General features: G+C 41.2%; 1 protein-coding gene across 3 annotated transcripts in view; it reads left to right on the top strand.

The window, feature by feature from the left end:
• Positions 1-24638, top strand: part of PKHD1 (PKHD1 ciliary IPT domain containing fibrocystin/polyductin) — a 1284809-nt gene that overhangs the window by 931233 nt on the left and 328938 nt on the right. For all 3 annotated transcript variants that reach the window (XM_029596114.1, XM_029596113.1, XM_029596115.1), the window contains 3 exons: positions 2371-2523; positions 9795-10670; positions 17888-18050. In XM_029596114.1, the coding sequence (XP_029451974.1) occupies positions 2371-2523; positions 9795-10670; positions 17888-18050 (1192 nt within the window). The remainder of the gene's footprint in view (positions 1-2370; positions 2524-9794; positions 10671-17887; positions 18051-24638) is intronic.

The following is a 24638-nucleotide window of genomic DNA, read 5'->3' as shown; positions in this document are numbered from 1 at the left end:
GATATATCAATATTAATTATATCTGTTTTATTGGTATTTTCCTGAATGTTTCATTGTGGGCAATTTTACACTGCAGAAATTCAGGTCGTTCCTGTGGACAAGAACCTTTACATTTGACTTGTTCATATTATTAACCTAAACATTTTTCAAAATATTTTTATTAAGGAAAATAGTCTTGAATTATGAAAAGCAATACATCTTTCTAATTAAATTGCACATTTCTTAAAACAATTTATATTTCTAAAAAAAACCCAAAAAACAGTGAACTTCAAACTTTTTATTCTATCCCTCAAATTCTAAACTTTGTTTTTATTGAATGATTCAGTTGTGAGCAAATAATAAGCAAAATAAATTTAGTAATTCCACTTTTTGCTTGTTTTATTTCTTTACCTTCAGTTCTTTAACAGAACTCTCCTCATTGTCTTTAAGAGTTTCTCACATTCTATGTGTATGGCGAAACTCCTTTGAGATCAAATCCTTATTAGGGATGTGAATCGTTTTAGGACGATTAAAATTATCGTCCGATAATTTTAATATCGTCTTAAACCGTTATGGAACACAATACAATAGAGATTCTAACGATTTATCGTTATAAATCGTTAGAATCGTGAGCCGGCACACTAAAACCCCCTAAAACCCACCCCCGACCCTTTAAATTAAATCCCCCACCCTCCCGAACCCCCCCCCAAATGACTTAAATAACCTGCGGGTCCAGCGGCGGTCCGGAACGGCAGCGGTCCGGAACGGGCTCCTGCTACTGAATCTTGTTGTCTTCGGCCGGCGCCATTTTCCAAAATGGCGCCGAAAAATGGCGGCGGCCATAGACGAACACGATTGGACGGCAGGAGGTCCTTCCGGACCCCCGCTGGACTTTTGGCAAGTCTTGTGGGGGTCAGGAGGCCCCCCCCAAGCTGGCCAAAAGTTCCTGGAGGTCCAGCGGGGGTCAGGGAGCGATTTCCCGCCGCGAATCGTTTTCGTACGGAAAATGGCGCCGGCAGGAGATCGACTGCAGGAGGTCGTTCAGCGAGGGTTCCGGCGCCTCGCTGAACGACCTCCTGCAGTCGATCTCCTGCCGGCGCCATTTTCCGTACGAAAACGATTCGCGGCGGGAAATCGCTCCCTGACCCCCGCTGGACCTCCAGGAACTTTTGGCCAGCTTGGGGGGGGCCTCCTGACCCCCACAAGACTTGCCAAAAGTCCAGCGGGGATCCGGAAGGACCTCCTGCCGTCCAATCGTGTTCGTCTATGGCCGCCGCCATTTTTCAGCGCCATTTTGGAAAATGGCGCCGGCCGAAGACAACAAGATTCAGTAGCAGGAGCCCGTTCCGGACCGCTGCCATTCCGGACCGCCGCTGGACCCGCAGGTTATTTAAGTCATTTGGGGGGGGGGTTCGGGAGGGTGGGGGATTTAATTTAAAGGGTCGGGGGTGGGTTTTAGGGGGTTTTAATGTGCCGGTTTTGCGATTTACGTTTTTTCGATTTTTTACGATTTTTCACGATTTTTCACGATATTTTACCCCCCCAAACGGCAACAATACGATTCCCTCCCCCTCCCAGCCGAAATCGATCGTTAAGACGATCGAGGACACGATTCACATCTCTAATCCTTATAGTTCAAGCATGGAGAGTTTAAGTAAACTTCACAAGATATCTTATAAAAATGAATTTGAGCCATATACTTGCAGAGCTTATACTATGTGCTTTCAAAACATGTATTGGTATGTTTTATTTGTTTATTTCAATGACCATCAGGTGCCCTTAACATATGTTATAAGTGCATACCTGGCAAGGGATGTTTGCCAGGGTATAAGAACAATTTTGTTAACCCTAGATTCAGGCAGAATCCCCTACAAAAAGAAAAAAAAATCCTAACTTTACAGTTGGGAAGATTTCAAGGAAAATAAGCATTCTGGTCTTTATATAAGGAATAGATGCAAAGCATCTTTAAAAAAATTGTAAGCCTGATTTCTATGTGAAACTGTTCTGTTAAGGTTTTATAAATAAATCTTGAGTTTATTCAGAGCAGCCAAATAGACTCCCTTATTGAAGGCACAAGACAGATTATTGATAAAATGCTCTCTGTGTTCTGTTCATTTAAATTTATTATAATCCGCCTTGAGGCCGACTTTGGGAAAAGGCGGAATATCCAATGCTCATAAATAAATAAATAAAGGGAACAGAGAATCACAAATAGACTGACTGCCTTTTCATTTCTCTGCTGATGCTCATGTACGGGAGAGCCTGTGGAAAGGATAAGCCTCAATTCTAGTGTAACCTCCGAGGGGAGAGATACTTTGGTTGTCAGATTCAATGTCCTCTGCTGACATGATTGAAATAATATAACATGTTTCTCTTCTGCCCCCACCAAAGGAAGTATGTACAACATAGAAGATAACAGGCGCATCCAATTAGCTGCTGAGGTTGGACTTCTAACACGAAATGTACAGATCAGACCTGATGTAGGTTGCTCTGGAAGGCTTCTAATTGGACAGATGAAAAATAACAGTACAACAGGATTTCCAGGTAAGATGAGTAAAGCACAGACCACTGAAGCATAATTCCAATTATGAGAGCGATACTATCCATTTGTTTTAGTTGGAAAAATGAAAAGACATCGAGATTATTGACTAATTCCAATGTTAAGAAGAGTGATCCCTCACTGAAATATGTTACAGGGATGGCAGTGATTCTTACTTGAGATGAGGTTGAGAACTTGAAGATCATTATAATAATATTGGATTTCACAGAGTGAGTGTGACATCTTATGAAAGTTAATTTACCTTATGCCAATGCATAAAATTCTGTTTTCACATATTTGCTACAGAATTGCTTAGAAAATGATAGGGCTAAGAGACATAAATATATATGTTTTTGATGGATCTTTTTACTTGCTATTTAAGGACATATAATAATGAAAACTCGGCCTGATCATAAGTAACAGAAAGATAGGGAAAAGGTCATCCTTCCATGTCTAGTGTCTTAATTAGTATATATTTTTAAAGCTTAGGTTATGTGAACCTGGGCTAAAGCTTATTTGCCTCCACCACATAACAGCTATTGCTGCTGCTTCTGTGCTGCTCTACCCTTTCCTGACTCCTTGCTACTGCTAATGGTGCGGACAGAGAACACAGCTCCTATAGCCCACCCTCTAGCTCCCAGCTGTGAGTGCATGCACGCAGAGGACAGGAGACACAGCAAATGACAGGAGAAGAAGGTCTGCTGTGGGAGTTGTGGACATCACATGATAGGAGGAGGACTAGAGGAACCTGAGAAACTAAGAGAGAGAGAAAAAGAGAGACCTGAAACTATGAGTGTGATTAGTAAAGTTGCTGTGTTGTTAGTTATTGCATGTTTACTGTCAAATTAGGGATATTCCTTGTCAGTTAGAGGCAGGAAAGCCTGAGAAACTCCAAGTGGGTAGCTGTGACTCTCTAGAGGAAAGGTCCCTGCATAGGAAAACCCATGCTGGGAAAAGCACATCCCAATGAAGAGACTGTGTGGGCCATCCAAAGAACCAGGAGAGGCTGGTGGTACCCACTCTTACTTGCTAATGTTCATCCCCTGTCATCATTGCATTTTAAAGGGATGTGCAGCCCAAAAATGATTGGTTTGGTTCATTTTTTCATTTTGGGTTTTTTGTTTTTCATTTTTTCTCAGTTTGTTTAATGGGGTTTTTTTGTGTTTGGTTTGTTTGCCAAACAGAAAAAACCCAAAAAAAGCCAAAAAATAAAAAGAACTACTGAAAATACAAAACAAACCTCTGGTGGCCCTGGCTGGCCATCACAGGCCAAAAACTACCCTGAGCCAGGCTCCAATGCCTAGCCCAGGGCTGGGCCTGGTACCAAGGCCTAGCTCCAGTGTTGAGGCCTAGGCCCAGGCAGGGCCCAGTGCTGGAGCCTACACTCTGGGATGCCCAGAGTGAGCCAGGGCCAGGTCCTTGTCAAATGCTAGAGACAAGGAGCTCCCAACCCAGCCTCCTCTTACTGTCTTTCTGGATCTAGTAGCAAAACGGGCAGAAGCAATGCCCAGTCGCTGCCAACCAGTTCCTGGCATTTTAAAAATGGTTCCTTCCACTTGGGGATGATACCAAAGGTGCCTTTCTCCATTGTGGTCTATTTCATTTTGTTATATGGCTGTACATTTCTACAGCTTACAACAAAATGGTACCATCCACACTGAAGGAAGCTGGAAAAAAGATGTCACTTCAGTGCTGTCCCCAGGTGTTGGAACCATTTTTAAACACCAGGACCTGGGCAGGAGCGACTAAGCATTGCTCCTGCCCATTTTGCTGCTGGATCTGGGAAGGGGGTAATTAGGGGGCCGGGGTGGGAGCTGTTCAGTCCTGGTACTAATCAAGGACCCAGCCCACTCCAAGCATGCCCCGGGGTTGATGCTGGGCTTGGCCTGGGATTATGCCTCAGCTCCAGCTCAGTGCTATGCCTTGGTGCTGGGTCTAGGCTTTGGTGTTGGGCCCGGCCTTGGACTAGGCCTTGGCATCTGGCCACTAGAGGCCCAATTTTTAAAAAAATGCAATAAATACAAAAATACCTGAACATTTTCTGGTATTTTTGTTGGATGCTATTTTTTATTTGTTCCATTCAGAAAGATCTGAAAATGGCATCATTTGTTGCATTTTTGCATTCATTGTTTAAAGATTATTACCGCCTAGTCACCGAAGTCAAAGCTAGAGTAGACCTCAACTGCAAGATCAATTTGCAGCTGGTGCCTTTCTCAAGTGTCTCAAAAATCAGTGGACAACCTATAAAGTCATGAATCAGTACCTCCTGACAATTCAGAAATGCCAGCACCTAGTCAAGGCACACAAATACAACTTCTAGGCAATTCTAGGATGAGAAGCGGAAGGGAAAAGCTGTACCCAAAGTGTTTTTTGGGTACATACTTAACCAGATAAAGAGACCTATCAAGTGAGTAGTATAACTTGAATCCCCAAAGAATTAAGACTCCTGCAGTAGAGTAGAACAGGCTGCTGAGCAAAGACAACTACTGAAGACTATGAATCAGATTTGTAACAAGTTGGCATTTCTGACTCTAAAAATTGAAGGATCCAAAGCTGGAGTCTCCAGACTGCAAGGCTCAATCACTAACATCACACACATGCTATGAGGGTGAGGAAGAGAAACCCCTCTGACATTCAGGAGACCAAGAGTGGACTTCTGATCACATAATTCCAGTCCTCCTGCAATGACCTGTTTATTTAACCCTTCAACAGCTGGGATATCAGTGAAACAAGTGACCCCTGAGCTGGGCATCCAGAAGAAAGAAGAACCCACAGTGGATCTAAAATCACCCCCTGTCATTGGCCGGGTAACAAGTAAAGAACCCAGTATACAATGCTAATTGACCTCAATGATATGTTAACAGAAACTTCAATTGGCCACAGTTGTCCTAGAAGAGTTTTAGATTCCCTAGCCAGAAAATACCACCACCCAACCTGTGACCATTCAGAGACTAATAATGTGAGGCAGGCTGAAGCAGGAGTCAAGTGATCTTATTTGTAACCACAGGATCCCATGGAAAGTGCTAGAAGCCCTGATTTCCAATCTAGTATTGCTTAGACTGGATTTCCTACATGCTGCAGATGTCACCATGCAGTCTTTTGTGAAAAGTGTTTCTTTGGATAGATCCTGTACCTGCACACATTACTGGAGGGCCTAAAGCTGTCTACACTTCTACTTAAGCAATGTTGAAAGTAGATTCTACTCTACCCTCAGAGAGTGAATGTGTGGTGTGAAATGTTGAAGATATTTTCAAGTCTGAAACTGAATCTGTGCTTAAACCTCTGAACCTAGGAAAAGGCATCAATTATGGCAGTGCACTGGTAAAAATGGAGTCAAAAATTCCCTCTGAGTCTGCAAATCGTCATTGAAAAGGAGCATATTTAGGGATTTTGGTAGAAGTATAACCTACCTTGACACTTCCAGCCATCAGAGAAATGGACATCAAAGAAACAAAGGACCTCTTCACATCCTGAGTCCAGTGGAGTGACCTGATGACTTTTCCTATTCACCTGCTTCAAGGGAGTCCCTCACAACTAGCCAGCAGGACCAGTTGGTATCCATCTTGCTGCAGTACTCGGATGTGTTTGCTGTGAGTGACTGAGACTTGGGAAGATATTCAGAGGTGGTCCTCCGCTTTGATATGGGAGAGTCAAACCCATCCTACAAGCCAACCATAGTACCCCACTAGAGTTCCAAGGCAAAAAAAAGCAACATCTGGAATACATGACTGGCAAACTAAGGACTGGATTGGCCCTAAAATGTTGCACCAGTGGCAGGAACAGAATGAACTGTCTTAAAAGGACTGGGAAAATTGGGAGCCAGACTGGATGGACAAAGTTCTTGCCAGTACAGAAGTGGTAGAAATCACTAGTTCAGGGTGGGCATCCCTAATGGGCAGAATAATCCCTGGAGACCACCTGGAGTCAGGTTGTCCCTCTTGGGCTCCCCAGGACAGAGCCTAGAAAGCAGATTGACAACTCCATATCCTGATGGCACCTGTCTATGAACAAAGCACAGACAAGGACTATTAAAAGCATGTGGGTTGTGGGCAAGTTTGAAAATCTAGTATTCATTCATAATGTTATGCATATTGCAATAATTTTGATAGTTCCAATTGTGTAAGGGGATATATATTGTGTGCTGGAGAGACTCAGCACAGTATAAGGGGGAGTATAGTGAACATGGGCTGGTACTCATATGCTCCCACTAGTTAGCAGCCAATGATGCTGCTGCTGTGTTGCTCCACCCCTCCCTAGCTCCCTAAAGCTGCTAATGATGCAGGCATGGATCAAGCCTACTAGCACATATAGTCTACCTTCTAGCTTCCTGTCTATGGCTTCATACAAGCATAGAGCAGGAGACACAGTCAATGAGAGGAGAGGAGGCCATGCTGGGGAAGTGTGGATATCACAGAAATCCATGAGAACCAGAGAAACCTGAGAAGAAAAACTGCCAGGGTCATTCATCAAAATGCCTTATAGTGTTAACGCCCGTGAAAATGCTATAATGCATGTGTTAGTGCCATAACACACACGATAGTTATGGTAGCACATGGTGCGAATGCAAATTTTTCAAAAGGGTGCGATTGGGGATGGTTTTGGTGGGATTAATGAAAACGATGGGTATTATTGCACTGTGTGATAGTGTAACACATGTTATCGCATGTTTTTAATGCCGGAAATAACTACACCTTTTTCCTGGTGTTAAGCTGTGTAAAATGCCTGAAATGGCCGTAATGCAATTTGTGATAAAGATTGCAAATTGCATTTTGGGCTTGGTTAGAGGGAGAGGGGAAAGGAGAGGAGAGGAGTCGAGTGGAGTAGAGAGAAATCCAGAAAGAGAGACCCTCTAGGGTGGCCCTCATAGTAGTCACCTATTTATACTGCTATAGGAGGGCCAGCTAGTAACTCAAGGTGAGGTTTTGGTAGTGATGTAGGGTTTTGGGGTCAGTTTTACATGCAGAGTGCAACGGACAAACAGCACAGTAGACCTCAGTGAAGATTTAACATCATTTGGAGTCAGGAAAGTCACACAAAGATGAGATTTCTACAATGTTCTCTTGCCCTAGGTTGATGGACTCTCTACCACTTTTCGGACTTATCCAGTTAAGTAGCACCTGCGGCTAGGATTTAGCCAAATAAGTGCTGCTACTTATTCAGATAAGTTCAAATTTATCCATCTAAGTAAGTAGCAGCAAAGGCACTACTTAGCTGGATAAGTTGTAATTTAGCCGACCTGACCTTGCCCCAGGCACATGACTGGGGTAAGGTCCGAGCACAAGATCCAAAAGGGGCTGGTGGTACCCACCCTTAATTATCAGTGTACATCTCCTGTCATCACTACGTGTGAACTCCTATGCTGTGGATCAGCCACTACTTAATGGACCGAGCCAGCAACCCCAAGGCAAGAGAAGTGTAGCATATAGAAACTGTAACATCCCTTGTTTTGTGAAACCTTGAGATCTAAAACTGTGAGTAACAAGACTCTGCCGGCCATGTCACTGCTGTTTTAAAATTGTGTATACATAATACCGTTTTTGAACCCTTCCTGCGAGGATCTTCCTTTGTTACATGCTGCCATCGAACCCATGGTCTCAGGGTCAGGAATGGGAGAGAAACCTAAATATGCATTGGTTAGTATACCAAGAGTTGAATGGGCAGGGCATCTGCCATAGGAATAGCCCAGAAAGGGACACAAAGCTTCCATAAAGCATAAGAAGCTGTTGTGGCCAATAGTGAATGTGGGGCATATGAGGGCATGCTGGGTCAGCCTCACATTTCTTTACTGTTACTGTTGCCATCGAATGCAGGACCAACCTCAGCAGTTTCGCCCAGGTCAGGAGCTAATAGATGAGGAAAGGTGCCAGCAGTGACATGAAGAGAGAGGCACAACTACATCTAGTTATGCCACTGGTTTACTCATTTTGCTTATGATGCAATCCCAATTCTTGGTCCATGTATATTTTTTATTGCATTCTTTCTTTGATACCATGGAATTTTCATAAGGTAAAGGATTACCTGATTTAAGAGGTAACTTGTAGAATTTGTTAGTTGTAGTAGCAGAATTAATCAGTAAGTAAAAAGTCCTAAGCAAGTAATTATTTTGTGATAAGTATGGCAGTTAAAATTTGCAGTAGGGTCCTTTTCCAAGTGTTCGTAATTGGTAGACTACTTCTCCCAGTATTGACCTTCTCCTTCAAACAAGTATTGCTCTTAAGGTCTCTGTAATACAATGCACACAAACATTTTTTTAGATAAAGAAGTACTTACCTAGCAGCCACCCTTGAATATAATGGTCCTCTTCAAATTGCTCTAAGAGGGCAGAGTATTGCAGGATATAGGAGTCATGGCAACAGTTGAGATACCTGGCCGTCATCACATTCAGTATTTGCGTGCATATTTTACTCACCACTGTAATTAAAGGAATTTAGAGGGCAATTTTCAATTGATATGAATAAAAAGCTTTTTACTTGCATAATTTAGCTGTCTGAAAACTGCCCTCTCTCAGCACAACTAAACGTATGCACTGCATCCCACAACGCACATGCTTTTAGTCTTATTAAGAGTAGGCACTTCTGTGGTCGTGTTTAGGTTAGAGGAGGAAAGGTGCACACATGGATTGCATTTTCATCTCTATGCATTTTCATCTCACTTTTCCAGCAAAATTTTATCCACCCAAAAAGTAATTGCTTTATATCTGAGGCAAGTTACAATGCAAAAGTGTGCTTGTACTTTTTCTTTTGAAACTTGATGTAAAGTCCATGGGTTAAAACTTATTCACATATTTTGTTGATAATTGTTTCTGAAGGGTTTCATATTCCAAAACACCTCTTCCCTTTCATGAGGTATCATAAGAACTACATGCATGCAATCATTTTCACCCATCCTGTTAAGTACATCAGCCTTATTATAAAAACCCCTCTTGAGGTTCTGACATTGATACCTTTGATTGGGATATTGAATAAACATCTCAGTTCATCTGTGCAGGGCTTGCTTGTGAGTTGCTTGGATTGTGCACAGATAGCATATGCATGAAAATACTGTTAAATAAATAAATATACTGCCATTTATTGAAAAGAAGCAATTAGGAAATGTAGGTAAATGTATTTCACAAAATATATATTTTTGAAATAATAAGATTTGGGTTACAATATTGGATTATAGTCAAAGTTTTATCTTCACCATTAACTATATAGTTATTTTTTTTACTGCAGTTGTAATCATTTTTCTTACTATCATCTGTAATCCTCTAAAAGTTGATGTTATTACTTTGCAGGCATTCTTCAGCTTTCAAATGTGGAAATTCTGAACTTTGGATCTTTGCAGTTTTCAGCTGTTGAGTTTAATAATGCCCCCACTGGATCTTCTATAACCTTCTCCAGCATTCACCACAGCTGCGGGGGTGGTATTCAAGTGGTAGCAACTAATGGCATTTTTTTAAAGGACAATGTGATATTCAGCACAGTTGGCAATGGCATTAACGTAGAAGGTCTGAATCATACTCTCGTCAGAAATCTAGTAGTTTTAACCAAGCAGATGGATACAGTACAGAGTTGGGTGGCTGGCATCAATGTAAGACTGACTGATGATGCCTTCTTACTTGCAAATGCTGTAGCAGGATCAGAGCGCATAGCCTTCCATATTAGGGGGCAGAAATGTTTCCCAATGGAGAGGCAATGGGCTGATAATGTGGCCCATTCTAGTCTTCATGGTGTTCACGTATACCACGGAGATGGATTTCAGAACTGTACCAAAATATCTGGCTTCCTGTCATTCAAGAACTATGACTATGGTGTCATGTTTCATGTTGCAAACAGCATACTAATAGAGAACATAACACTGATAGATAATGTTGTTGGTCTTCTGCCAATTGTGTATGAACTTTCAGGTGACCAGCCCCATTTTCAAAATTATATAGAACTTCGAAATTCAGATATTGTTGCTACCAGCACAGCTTTTGACTGTTTAAAGGACAGAATCAAGCCTATGTCAGCAGATCCAACTTCACGAGATCGATCTCCACGAAGTCCCCTGAAAGGCCGTGTTGGAATTATCTGGCCTATATTTACTTCAGCACCAGGTCAATGGCCCCAAACTCCTTGGCACAGGATAATGAGCTATCCATCAGTGTCTGGACTCATGAAACTTCAAGGTCAGTATACAATTTATAATAGGATGCACTAGACAGTAAAAGAAAGTAAATGAATGGACCTTAGGATTTAGACACATTTTCCTAGTCATTTCCCTTTTATTCTCTTTAACGTGGCTCTTTAGTTTTCCAATTGACTCTACATTACAGAATTGGTATATGTCATCTCAATAGTTTCATATAGTTCTATTAGTTGCTTCTTTAATAGTAATGTTATGACTTTCTTGGCACAGTATCAAGTTCATCAGATTTAATGTTTGCTTGAACTTCCATTTTCCAGTTTTTTTCTACATTCACTCTGATATATTGATCAAATACTACAGTGATGCACTGGACTTGAGAGAAGCAGTTTTCTAAAGAGCAACCTCCAATACTCCCAGTTGCAACGTCTTACCAGAGAATTATATCAAAGTGTAATCATATGTGACAAATGTTATAACTATAAAAGTTTACTTTTCTTGAAAAATAAAATTATCCCATTTACATCAGAACATAGTCAAACCAAATTATTCATATAAATTACAAAATTCTCATTAATATCAGAAATATAATATGAATGTGAATAAGCAGGGTTTCACAATTTTCAGTAAACTTTAAAATTGCAGTTTTCTGAAAACTACTAAACCCACCTTATTAGGCATTCTTTCTGTAATAAAATACCTTATGTCATGGCCTTATCCTTCCTTCTGTCTGTCCTGTTTGTGATCTTCCTCACATGCAAAAATCACCAAAGGAATTTCACTGAAACTTATGGATTGCCCATTGTCATTGGTCTTGCCCTTCCTGAGAAATTGTAATGTGGGTTTAACCAATGTTGGCATATTATAGAAGCTATGTGAAATCGTGACTTGCTAGCATTGCCATCACAAACATAGGGTGCTTCCATAACTGTTATGCTACTTGAGGCATGTAAGGCTGCAATGAGTGCCCCCGGTTTCTTACATCAAATTTTTCAAGATTCTATGGCAAGAGTTAGCAAATATGGTGACTAATTGGCAACATTATGCATATATTTGCATATTTATTAATACACATATTTATTTTATTTCTTAAAAATAAAGTCCTTTTCTGACATTTCTGTGTCCAGTTAATTTATTTGGGTTTTGGGGTTTTTTTTGGTGTGTGTGGGTGGGGAAGAATCTTAGTGATGGTCCTGAAAAGGGAGGAAGGGGATGGAGAAAAGGGGAATCAGGAAGATGAGGAGGGAGGGGGTTTTAGAGAAGGGATCTCTGGCAGGAGAGGTAGAAGGATAGAGGATGGAAAAAGCATTGAGGCACAGGACTGAGGGGAAGACAGGGATCAGAGGGAAAGGGAATGAATGGAGGAGAGGTAAGGCAGATTAAGGAGATGAAGGAGAAAGAAGAGATCCTCAACTGGGGGAAAGGAACCCAGAATCAAGATTCAATGACACCCGTCGCCTCAAAAGCAATCCCTTCTTTCATACCCCCTTTCCCCTCATTGAGAGTCCCTTCCTTTATCTCACTTTGTCTCTATCTCTCTGCACTCCCTCTTCCACTCCCCTCACTCACACTCCACAGCTCTTGCAATTTCACTCACTCATGCCCCCCTGTCCCATCACTCACTAGTCTCCAGCCTTCCCATTCTGATTCCCTCATTCCCTCTTGCCCCATCCCCTCTTCCTCCTCTCCACACCCAGTCTGATCACCTAATTCACTCTTATCCCATTCCCACACATTTCTCCCAACTTGGTATTTAACCTCCATCGCCGCTCATTCACTCTCCCTCCTGATCCCTCTTTGATCCTCTCATTCCCTGCTGCCCCTCCACCACCCATCCCTTCACTATTGTCTCCCCACCACCATTCCTTCCTTTACCTATATTCAACCCCCACACCATCCTCTTCCCCAGTACTTCTCCTCCCCGCCCCCCCTCCCATGTCGATTCAATGTCAGGAAGAGGATTAGAGTAGCAGGAGCACATCAGGCTTCTTCTCTTGCTGCTGGAACCTGACTATGGCTTTCGACTATCTGGCTTTGTTTTCCACCAGGTGTATGAAAGCTGTGCTCAGGCTCCCATAGCAAGAGTGATGGATGCAGCCTGATTATATGCTCCCACTGCTCTAATCCCTACCCTCTAATCTGCATGTTGGTGGGAGAAGGCTGGAGACTTAGATTGCTATTGGCAGGGCCCCTGCAACAAGAGAGCTGGAAGCAGCCCAACGTGGGACTGCTATGAGAGCTGGAAGCAGCCCGCCGTGGGACTGCTATAATCCCTTTCCTGACCTTAATCAGAGTGTGGAGGGAGGGACTTTAATTGCTGCTGGCAAAGCCCCCTGTGGCAAGAAAGTAGGAAGCAGCCCACTGCTCTCCTCGTCCTACTTAGCATGCAGGAGTTGGGAGGGAGACTGTTGCTGGTCTCCCACGGCATTTTTGCTGAGATGGTCAAACCCAAGGGAAGAGGCAGATTTTGTGGCAGCTGCAGAATTGCAGGAGACCAGGGACCCTGACTGTAATGCTAATGGATGTGGGACTGGAGAAGAGCAGTAGGTGTATGTGAAGGGAAGGGAGAGAGTCTGCTTAAGAACCATGCCATTTGTGATGTGTGATAATGAAGGGAGTATGAGGCCAGGAAAGAGCAGCAGATTTGTGCAAAGGCAGAGAACTGAATGAGTTATGACTGAAACAATAAGGGGACATAGAGTAAATGTATACTTTGTAGACACTAACTCTTTTACATGTAACATAGATATCCCTATACAAAAGCATGTTATATGCACTTCTGGATACATTCTCTGAGATATACCCTTTCAATTTGTAACATAATTCTGATAATGTGAAATCTCTTAATTCTTTACAGTAAAAAAAAGTGTAAATTTGACACCTTCTGTGCAATTGCAAATTTATTAAAATTATTGGTAAAATAATGAACTATCCATCTCAACCACTGAACAACTCACTGCCAGCCACTTGACCACTGATTTTCAACTGGTCTGCCAATGCACTGCCAAAACTTTTACTGTACATTTTAGTTAATTTTATGCTGTATACAGAAATAACTAGCTTAAATCAAGCCAATTTCTGTACTATTATGCACCTGAGTGTTGAATTGTTAAAGTGATTTGTATGTGTTTTTTTCAAAGTGATCATAAAGAATGCCTTATGTGGAGGTTATGGCCATCCATCTGTTTTTCTGTTTATCTACCTGTTTGTGACTCCCGCTCTGAGTTGAGAAATGGGTGAACAGATTCTTGTGAACATTGGCAGATAGATACTGCTGATATTGAGGCACTGCTGCCAAGTTGCAAGTGTCTGTATGTGTGGGTTGCCATGTTATGTGCTGCTTTAGGTAGCAGGTTTTCTCTAAATAATACATTGAGATTATAATTTTCTGGGCATCATAAATTAGGTTTTAATTTTTGTTTTAATTTTTTGAAGAATGCTTTGATTATTTATGTATTGTCTTTTAAAGAACTCTGTAAACTGGCTTGAAGTTATGTACGAAAGTTTTGGCATTTAAAACTATCAAATAAATAAATAAATACATACATACATACATACATACACACACTTTGTTTCAACCCATAATAGGATGTTCTTGCGTAGATTCATGGCAAGCCTATTCTTAGCCAACCATTGAGAGCATACAAATATTTGAAAGGAGTTGCATAGGAAAAACTCTCCCTGGGTGACGAGAAATAAAAAAACTGTATATCTGCATAAACAAAATATATCACACAAGCGATGCCAGTAACATGCCCAAGGGCTGTAGATAAATACTGAACAACACTGAGGACAAAGCAGAACCCTGTGGGATCTTTCATATGGAGTTCTTCTGTCTGAACACTTTGTCTCCTATTCTGCAAAAGTTATGCAAACCATGATAAGAACATTCCCCCTATTCCGCATAAATGTAACTGCCTAACGTGGCTAACGGTATCAAAGGCTGCTAATAAATCCAGATAGATAAGTATGCCAGAATCCCCCCATCCAGCTTTTAAAACAGAGACTCTAATAAGGAAAGTAACAATATTTCTACAGCATATGCCTTCCCGTAGCTATACTGTTGGCTATCTAAAATTCCATGGTCTTCCATAAATTATTCTAACTATAGAAGGACACATTTTTAAAGTATTTTCCTTAAAGAGGAAAAATTAGAGTTGGGGTTATAGTTGGATAACAAATTCACTGGGAATGTCAACTTCATTTGAACTGGTCGTACTGTTGCCATCTTTAGTTATTTGGCAACATGTCCCTGAAGCTTTTATTTATTTATTATCTGAACCAAGTAATCCTTGGTCACTTCCTTTAAACCCTTAATAAAATCAAAAGAACAAGGGCCTTTTTTTGGTATAAGTCAAATTAAGTTTAGAAATTATTGAAGTAACCTCCCTGAGGGTTACTTGCCTGAAATCACTCCAAAGAATGGGTAGGCTTGCCAGAGATGACTTTTACTTAGGATTATCTCTATTATCTACTAACTGCACTTCATTCTAAAGCATATGTGGATAGACTTAAAGATGTAAACTTGTATTTGCTGGAGGAAAGGCGGGATAGAGGAGATAAGATAGATACACGTAAATACCTCCATGTTTTCCAAGCAGAGGTGACTCTTTGAAAAGAAAGAACACTCTAGAATGAGGGATCATGGGATGAGGGTGAAAGGGGATAGACAGGAATAATCTAAGGAAATATTTCCTTACAGAGAGGTAGTGGATGCATAGCACAGCCTCCCTGTAGAGGTGGTAGAGACAAGGACAGTATCTGAATTCAAAAAGGCATGGGATAAACACAGATTATCTCTGAGGAAGTGATAGGGATTGTAAAGTTCAGTAGTTAGTGTGGATCGGTAGACTAGATAAGATGTAATGGTCTTTTTCTGCCATAATTTTTTTGTGTTTCTAGGGATATGTAGCATTTCCTTTTTAAATTTGGGTAGATTTACAAATATTGATTTACTTTGAGTTTGACACCTTTTTAAGAAGGTGCCATACTGGGTCAGACAGAGAGTGCATCAAGCCCGGCATTCTGTTTCCAATAGTGGCCAATCCAGGTTACAAGAACCTGGTAAGTACCCAAACATTAAATATGTCCTGTGCTACTAATGCCAGTAATAGCAGTGGCTATTCTCTAACAGATGCATTTTAAAAGCCCTATGTGCATCAAAGCCAGGAGATATGCACGTTATATTGGCCCAACGAGCTCTGTGTGGATTTTAAGAGGCGCCTGGGTATGCATGTATCTCCTGGTACCCGAATACATTTCTTTTCATAAAAGGGGTGGGGCATGGGCATGTTCTGAGTGGGGCATGGGTGTTCCAGGAAATATGAATGAAACCAGCGTATAAGTATTTATGCACACCATCGTGCACCGGACTCCCTATCCACATAACTTTACTTCTGCTATGGACAGTGCGTAAGTCATGAAACAAAAAAACTAGGCTAGTCAGCGGGGTTTTAAGGGTTGGGGCTAATAGGGTAAAAGAGAGGCAAGCCAGCTAGGGGGTTTAGGAAGTCCTCTCCTTTACTGGGGTGAACTGGGAACATACTGGGAAAACAGGTAATTGTGTCAGTGCATAATTACTATAACTTACTTGATCGAGGCAGCATTTGCAGGCAAATGTGTACGTCGATGTAAAATTGTGCACACATATACGTGCATATAGCTGATTTTATACCATGCTTAGATACACACGCGTATGTTATAAAATCACAGTTTCCATGTGTGTGAGCCGGGAAATGTGTGTATATGTGCACAGGTCTTAAAATTCACCCTTAAATCAACTTGATTAGTAGCAGTTAATGAACTTCTCCAGGAACTTCTCCAAACCTTTTTTAAACCCAGCTACACTAATTGACCTAACCACATCCTCCGGCAACAAACTCCAGAGCCTAATTGTGCATCCAATGAAAAAGATTTTCTCCAATTAGTTTTAAATGTGCTATTTGCTAACTTCATGGAGTGCCTTTTAGTCTTCTATTATCTGAAAGAGTAAATAACTGATTCACATTTACCTGTTCTAGTCTTCTCATGATTTTATAGTTCTCTATCATATCCCGCCTCATCCATCTCTTCTCCAAGGTGAATAGCCCTAGCCTCTTTAGCCTGTTTTCATAGGAGAGCCATTCCATCCCCTTTATCATTATGGCCACCCTTCTCTGTACCTTCTCTTGTGCAACTACTGTATATCTTTTTTGAGGTGCAATTCTGGTTGCCGCATGTCAAAAATTATATAGTTGCACTGGAGAAGGTTCAGAGAAGGTTGTCAATTTTATTATAGACATCAAAATGTGTTCTTTTTATTTCTGTCCACAACCTGTTTATTATTAGCAGTTGATTCAAGTGATTTGGAATAATTCATATTTGTCTGCTCTTTATTTAAATCCACTTAGTTTCCTGGCTCTTTCCCACATCCGTTTAATCAGGATACTTTAATTCCCCTGTTTTAACAATACACTTTGAAAATAACTGACACCAAACTATGTACTTCTGAATGACTGTTTGCTTGCCCCCACCATCGAGTTGAAAAACTGCTCTATCTTCTTTTTAATTGTTAGCACTAACAGCTTGGTTGCATTCTGGATAAGGTGAAGTCCATCCCATTAGTATATTCTTTCCCTTTCCCCACAATTTCCCCATTTCCTAATGAATATAAAGCCCTCCTCTCTGCACCATCTTTTCCATGCCTTGAGGCTCCAGATCTGAGCCTACCTCTGGGGTCTTCCTGAAGGAAGTAGGTCTTCTGGTGGTGCTTGAAGATAAGGAAAAATCCTTTGTACAAGGAATGGCAAAATTCCAGAGAAGATCATTAATTTATCTGGATTTAAGAATATAGACCCTTGTTTTGGTACATGAAGGGGATTTTATTTCTCATAAAAATGTCACACAATCAAAAACATTTCAATGGACTTTTAATGGAATTTCCAGATGTATCTTCCCCTCCTTCTATGCATCCCACAAATATCCCTTAGAACAGCATTTGAAAGTTTGACAGCCTTATTTAAAAAGCATAGGAGAACAAAGAAAATATATTGGAGGTAGCATACAATGAGACAAAAGCAGAAAAGGAAAAAAAATCCTAGGCAGAATACTAACAGATGTGATAGGAGATGAAGTGACCTTGAATTTTATGTAATGGAGGAAAGCTGAAATTAATCAAAATGAGAGAAAACTGATTGTATGGATGTATGATAGAGATAAAATCTGGACTATAATATCACAAAATATAGCCCTTTTAAATAAATTACTTTATTTATTTTTCAGCGGTTACCTTTTCCAGTTTTGTGACAAGTTGCTATAGTGATGATAATGATGTTTGCATCATGTCAAATCCTGAAAATATGGTTATGTATCCAATGACTGCAGAAAAAACCAGGATGTTAAATATAAAAGATCGAAACAAGTTTTATTTTCATTCACAAACCAGGTATTGGACTCAGTCAATATTTTATGTATATATTTCATAGTTCTTAATTCTTTATAGTTATTTTTTAAAGTTGTGACAAATCACATTCTTGAATCACAATGTAATATCAATAAAGTATGTTAATTTTTAGCTGTCCTGCTACATCAGAAAACTGAACAGATTGCAAAATACTTTTAATTGTACTTTATCAAGATATAAGTTGTATTGCCTACACGTTTACACAGGTTCTTCCATCTAATGTGGCAGTTTTTCAGAAGGATCAGATTTTTGTTACATTTGTATTTTCCACTGGTTCTTAATAACTTTCAGGAGATGAAATTCAAAGTCAAAGGATATCTTCAGATCTTCATCTCATTGCAATTTGAATTGCTTTCAGTTTTACTATGAGCCTAATTTTGAACATCTGAGTTTCTTACCTGCAAAAGGTAAAGCTAAGGACTTATCTGAGCAGGTAAGACTAAGGAAATTCACAATAAAAATTGGACTGGCTGAAACAACTATTCAGCAAGAGTTCTTAAGCATTCCCTGCACAAAGGAGGCCACATTTGATAATGAGCCAATTGTAAAAGACTTAAAGATTATGCTGAAAAATTGTAAAATGTGTGTTGAGCCAATAGAACACATCATACAATTATGTCATTATGTTTAGGCTACAAATTCATTCCCTGCTTTGATAGAAAGAGGAGAAGAAAGAAAGCACACTGAGTGCAAAATGGATAAGTGGGTAATGAAAATCTAATTGTGATCACCTCCCCCTGCAACAAAAATGTGGATGGTATAGTTTTGTATTTGCTACTTCCTACATTAATAAAACATTCTTTTTGCCCTATATTTTAAAATGGAAAAAACAGAGGGGATGATTGATAGGCAGCTTGTTGCTAGTCATATTAAAGAACTGCTCTCTGAAGAAGAAGGCAAAAACCAGTAAACCTTGCAAGTAAAATTTCTGTCTATCCTAAAAGATAACTATCATGGCCAATGGGAAAGCTCTAGGAGAAACATGAGCTATAGCAGCAAACTATCTACGATTCTGGTTGAGGAGGAAGTTTAAAGATATTTGGAGGGTGGGAAGGTTTTGGAGGCAGTAGAGGAGGGAGATGGGGGGCCAGGAAAGGCAAATATTAGTTGAATTAAGAAAGGCTTGCGAAGCGGGTGGAGGCCAGCACTGGATCACATAGATATATAAAAAATAAATCAATAAATACGTTTCAGGGTGTTTTTTTTTTGGGAGGGGGGAATGCTGTGGTCTTAGCCCTCTATTTCAGATTCTTTGGAAGAGTTAGCAAATTCTGTGGCAGATTTTTCAAAATTCTGCAGCAATTATGTTGCAAATTTGCAGAATTTTGCATAAAGATTCACACCTCTGACTATGCAAAAAAGGCAATTTTTTTATACTGAAAACCATTCATAATTTGGGGCAGATTTTAAATACTTGCGCGATCGCGTACTTTTGTTCACGCACCAGGCGCGAACAAAAGTACGCTGGATTTTATAAGATACGCGCGTAGCCGTGCATATCTTATAAAATCTGGGACTGGCGCGCGCAAGGGGGTGCACATTTGTGCAACCTGCGCGCGCCGAGCCCAGCGCGGCCTGCCTGTTCCCTCCGAGGCCGCTCCGATTTCGGAGCAGCCTTGGAGGGAACTTTTCTTCGCCCTCTCGTCCCCTACCTAACCCACCCCCCCGGCCCTATCTAAACCCCCCCTACCTTTGTCGGCAAAGTTACGCCTGCTTTCAGCAGGCGTAACTTTGCGCGCGTCGGCCGGCAGCCCCTCTCCGTCCTCCGGTCCCAGGGGCTGGTCCGGAGGCCTCGACCATGCCCCCGGGCCGGTGCCACGCCCCCGGGCCCGCCCCCGAAATGCTGCGTCGTTTCGGGAACGCCCCTGGACACGCCCCCTCCCTCCCCTTTTCGAAAGCCCCGGGACTTATGCGCATCCGGGGGCTTTACGCGCGCCGGCGGCCTATGCAAAATAGGCGCGCGTGGGCCTTTTAAAATCCGCCCCTTTGTTTTTAAACAATATTTTATACTATATACAAATTAAAAACATACCAAGTACAAAACTCAACAATTTATCAAGACATATAAGTTACAAACTTTAAACTGTAAAATGTCACTTTTTATTTTGAATTGAAATAGTGCAATCATCCTTTTTATATTTTTTTGAGAAAGTCCTTGTTGTCTTTCCATGTATATGAACTTCTGTATGCTAAAGATGCCCTCAGTATAAGCAGTTTATCATACCGTGAATTATACAGAAAGGTACGTATGTATATATTGGACACATAGTAACAGATACAAAAAGGGGATTTAATTTATCTGAAGTTTGAAAATTAACTGCAATAGTATCAATTATCAAGGATTCTGTGAATTGAAAGTAATGCACTTTCTGCCAGCTGTGGGACACAAGCAGTTGCAGACTTACAAAAACAAGTTCAGGTCTTTGTAAATGGTGAATGATTGGTCACATATACGGATGCAAGAACTTTTACTGTATCAAAATCATCTTTGGTTTGATAAGGATTTAAGAAATCTGTGAGGAATCAAATATTTTTCTGTCTACTCCAACTTCACCTTTTATCTCCTGCCACCCCTTTTCACTTCAGGACAGGAAGAAGGGGGATGGAGAGGAACAACAGAAGAAAGTATCCTGCAGGCTATTTGAGGGGGAGGGGCTGAATCAGAAGCAGAGAGATAAAAGAGAGAATGAAAGGCAGGCACCCTGCAGATTTCTTCAAAAGATGGAAATCAGAGGTGTGAAAACTGTGAGAAATGATGATTCTGTGGCAGATTGTAAAATATGGGGCAACAAGCTAATTCTTACCTTTCTCCCTCAGCTGCACAGTTGCAGGAGCCTAGGATACTTATTGAGCATAGGAGACCTGATAGAACCTAAAAAGTAGATTATAAAAGCCTTGTACATGCAAAAACGGCCACATAGGTGTGTAAGCAGGCTGTGCAGGAGCTATGCGAATTTTAAATAGCTGGGAAATGTTCAAAAGGTTAACGTTGTTAAAATGAGAACAATAGAAAAAAACTGAAAGGTGCAGCTGCAAAGGTTAAGTGCTCTAGTGTACAATTCTGGTTGCCGCAGCTCAAAAAAGATATAATTGCGACGGAAAAGGTACAGAGAAGGGCAACCAAAATGATAAGGCGAATGGAACAGCTCCCCTATGAGGAAAGACTAAAGAGGTTAGGACTTTTCAGCTTGGAGAAGAGACAGCTGAGGGGGGATATGATAGAGGTGTTGAAAATCATGAGAGGTCTAGAACGGGTAGATGTGAATCAGTTATTTACTCTTTCAGATAATAGAAAGACTACGGGCACTCCCATGAAGTTAGCATGTGGCACATTTAAAACTAATCAGAGAAAGTTCTTTTTCACTCAACGCACAATTAAACTCTGGAATTTGTTGCCAGAGGATGTGGTTAGTGCAGTTAGTATAGCTGTGTTTAAAAAAGGATTGGATAAGTTCTTGGAGGAGAAATCCATTACCTGCTATTAATTAAGTTGACAGCCACTGCTATTACTTGCAACAGAAACATGGAATAGGCTTAGTTTTTGGGTACTTGCCAGGTTCTTATGACCTGGATTGGCCACTGTTGGAAACAGGATGCTGGGCTTGATGGACCCATGGTCTGACCCAGTATAGCATGTTCTTATGTTCTTAGGCATGGACACTGTTTAAAAATACAATCCTAGATGCAGTCCAGATGCATTCCACGCATTAAAAAAGGTGGAAAGAAGGCAAAACGATTACTGGCATGGTAAAAAGGTCAGGTGAGAGAGGCTATTTTAGCCCAAAAATAATCCTTCAAAAATTGGAAGAAGAATCCATCTGAAGAAAATAGAAAAAAGCATTAATATTGTCAAGTTAAGTGTAAAACATTGATAAGACAGGCGAAGAGAGAATGTGAAATGAAGTTGGACATAGAAGCAAAAACTCATAATAAAAACTTTTTAAAATATATCCGAAGCAAGAAATCTGTGAGGGAGTCAGTTGGATCATTAGATGACCGAGGGGTTAAAGCAGCTCTTAGGGAAGATAAGGCAAAAGCAGAAAGACTAAATGTATTCTATTCTTTGCTTCTGTGTTTACTAATGTGGATGTTGGGGAGACACCAGTTCCAGAGATGGTTTTCAAGGGTGATGAGTCAGATGAACTGAACCAAATCACTGTGAACCTGGAAGATGTAGTAGACTAGATTGACAAACTAAACAATGGCAAATCACCTGGCTGGATGGTTTGTATCCTAGGGTTCTTAAGGAACTCAAAAATGAAATTTCAGATCTATTAGTTAAAATTTGTAACCTATCATTAGAATCATCCATTGTACTTGAAGACTGGAGGGTGGCCTATGTAACATCAATATTTAAAAAGGGCTCCAGGGGTGAACCAGTGAGCCTACCTTCAGTGCTGGGAAAAATAGTAGAAACTATTCTAAAGATCAAAATCACAGAGCATATAGAAAGACATGGTTTAATGGAACACAGTCAACATGGATTTACCCAAGGGAAGTCTTGCCTCACAAATCTGCTTCATTTTTTTAAAGGGGTCAACAAACATGTGGATAAAGGTAAACCGGTAGATGTAGTGTATTTTGATTTTCAGAAGGTGTTTGACAAAGTCCCTCATGAGAGGCTTCTAAGAAAACTAAAAAGTCATGGGTTAGGAGGCAATGTCTTTTCGTGGATTACAAACTGGTTAAATGACAGGAAACAGAGAGTAGGATTAAATGGTCAATTTTCTCAGTGGAAAAGGGTAAACAGTGGAGTGCTTCAGGGATCTGTACTTAGACTGGTGCTTTTCAATATCTTTAGAAATGATCTGGAAAGGAATACGACGAGTGAGTTTATCAAATTTGCAGATAATACAAAATAATTCAGAGTAATTAAATCACATGCGATTGTGATACATTGCAGGAGGACCTTGCAAGACAGGAAGATTGGGCATCCAAATGGCAGATGAAATTTAATGTGGAGAAGTGCAAGGTGTTGCATATAGGGAAAAATAACCCTTGCTCTAATTACATATTAGGAGCTACCACCCAGGAAAAAGATCTAGGCATCATAATGGATAATACTTTGAAATCGTCGGCTCAGTTTGCAGCAGCAGTCAAAAAAGCAAGCAGAATGTTAGGAATTATTAAGAAGGAAATGGTTAACAAAACGGAAAATGTCATAATGCCTCTGTATCGCTCCATGGTGAGACCGCACCTTGAACACTGTGTACAATTCTGGTCACCGCATCTCAAAAAAGATATAGGGTCTTATTTACTAAGCATTTTTCCTATAGACACAGAATGGGAGAAAAGCCTTAGTAAATTATGCCCATAGTTGTGAAGGAGAAGGTACAGAGAAGAGTGACCAAAATGATAAAGGAGATGGAACAGCTCCCCTTTGAGGAAAGGCTGAAGAGGTTAGAGCTGTTCAGCTTGGAGAAGAGATAGCTGAGGGGGATATGATAGAGATCTTTAAAATCATAAGAGGTCTTGAACGAGTGGATGTGACTCGGTTATTTATACTTTCGGATAATAGAAGGACTAGGGGCACTCCATGAAGTTAGCAAATAGCACATTTAAGACTAATCGGAGAAAATTCGTTTTCACTCAGTGCACAATTAAATTCTGGAATTTGTTGCCAGAGGATGTGATTAGTGCAGTTAGTGTAGCTGGGTTTAAAAAAGGTTTGGATAAGTTCTTGGAGGAGAAGTTCATTAACTGCTATTAATCAAGTTGACTTAGGCAATAGTAGAGATGTGAATCGTGTCCTCGATCGTCTTAACGATCGATTTCGGCTGGGAGGGGGAGGGAATCGTATTGTTGCCGTTTGGGTGTTTGAAGTATCGTGAAAATCGTGAGCCGGCACACTAAAACCCCCTAAAACCCACCCCCGACCCTTTAAATTAAATCCCCCACCCTCCCAAACCCCCCCCCCCCAAATACCTTAAATTACCTGGGGGTCCAGCGGCGGTCCGGAATGGCAGCGGTCCGGAACGGCCTCCTGCAATTGAATTGTGTTGTCTTCAGCCGGCGCCATTTTTCAAAATGGCGGCGCAAAATGGCGGCGGCCATAGACCAACATGATTCGACTGCAGGAGGTCGTTCCGGACCCCCTCTGGACTTTTGACAAGTCTTGTGGGGGTCAGGAGGCCCCCCCCAAACTGGCCAAAAGTCACTGGGGGTCCAGCGGGGGTCCGGAAAACGATCTCCTGCCGGCAGGAGATCGACTGCAGGAGGTCGTTCAGCGGGGGTTCTGGACCGCCGCTGAACGACCTCCTGCAGTCGTAATAGCACCGAGAGAAACCCCTCCCCTCTGCTCCAACTTCCTCTTAAATGAGCAAATTTAGTGGCCTTATGAATCACCCCCCCCCCAAACCCTTTTCCTTGTCCCACCCATTGCCTTTATTTAAATTTGATGGCCAGGATTCGATAGACTGCTAACTTAGGGGGTAATTTTCCAAAGCGATCGCACACGAAAAGGAGGGGCAATGTTGAGGCAGCATCAAGCCCAGAGAGAGAGAGAGAGAGAGAGAGAGAGAGTGTGACTGACTGACTGACTGACTCACTCACTCACCCTTGATCGGTATT

This window comes from Rhinatrema bivittatum, chromosome 3, assembly GCF_901001135.1.
Source record: "Rhinatrema bivittatum chromosome 3, aRhiBiv1.1, whole genome shotgun sequence".
In the NCBI taxonomy this organism is placed as follows: domain Eukaryota; kingdom Metazoa; phylum Chordata; class Amphibia; order Gymnophiona; family Rhinatrematidae; genus Rhinatrema; species Rhinatrema bivittatum.
Note: the sequence above shows the minus strand (reverse complement) of the source record. Positions and strands in the feature narration are given on the sequence as shown.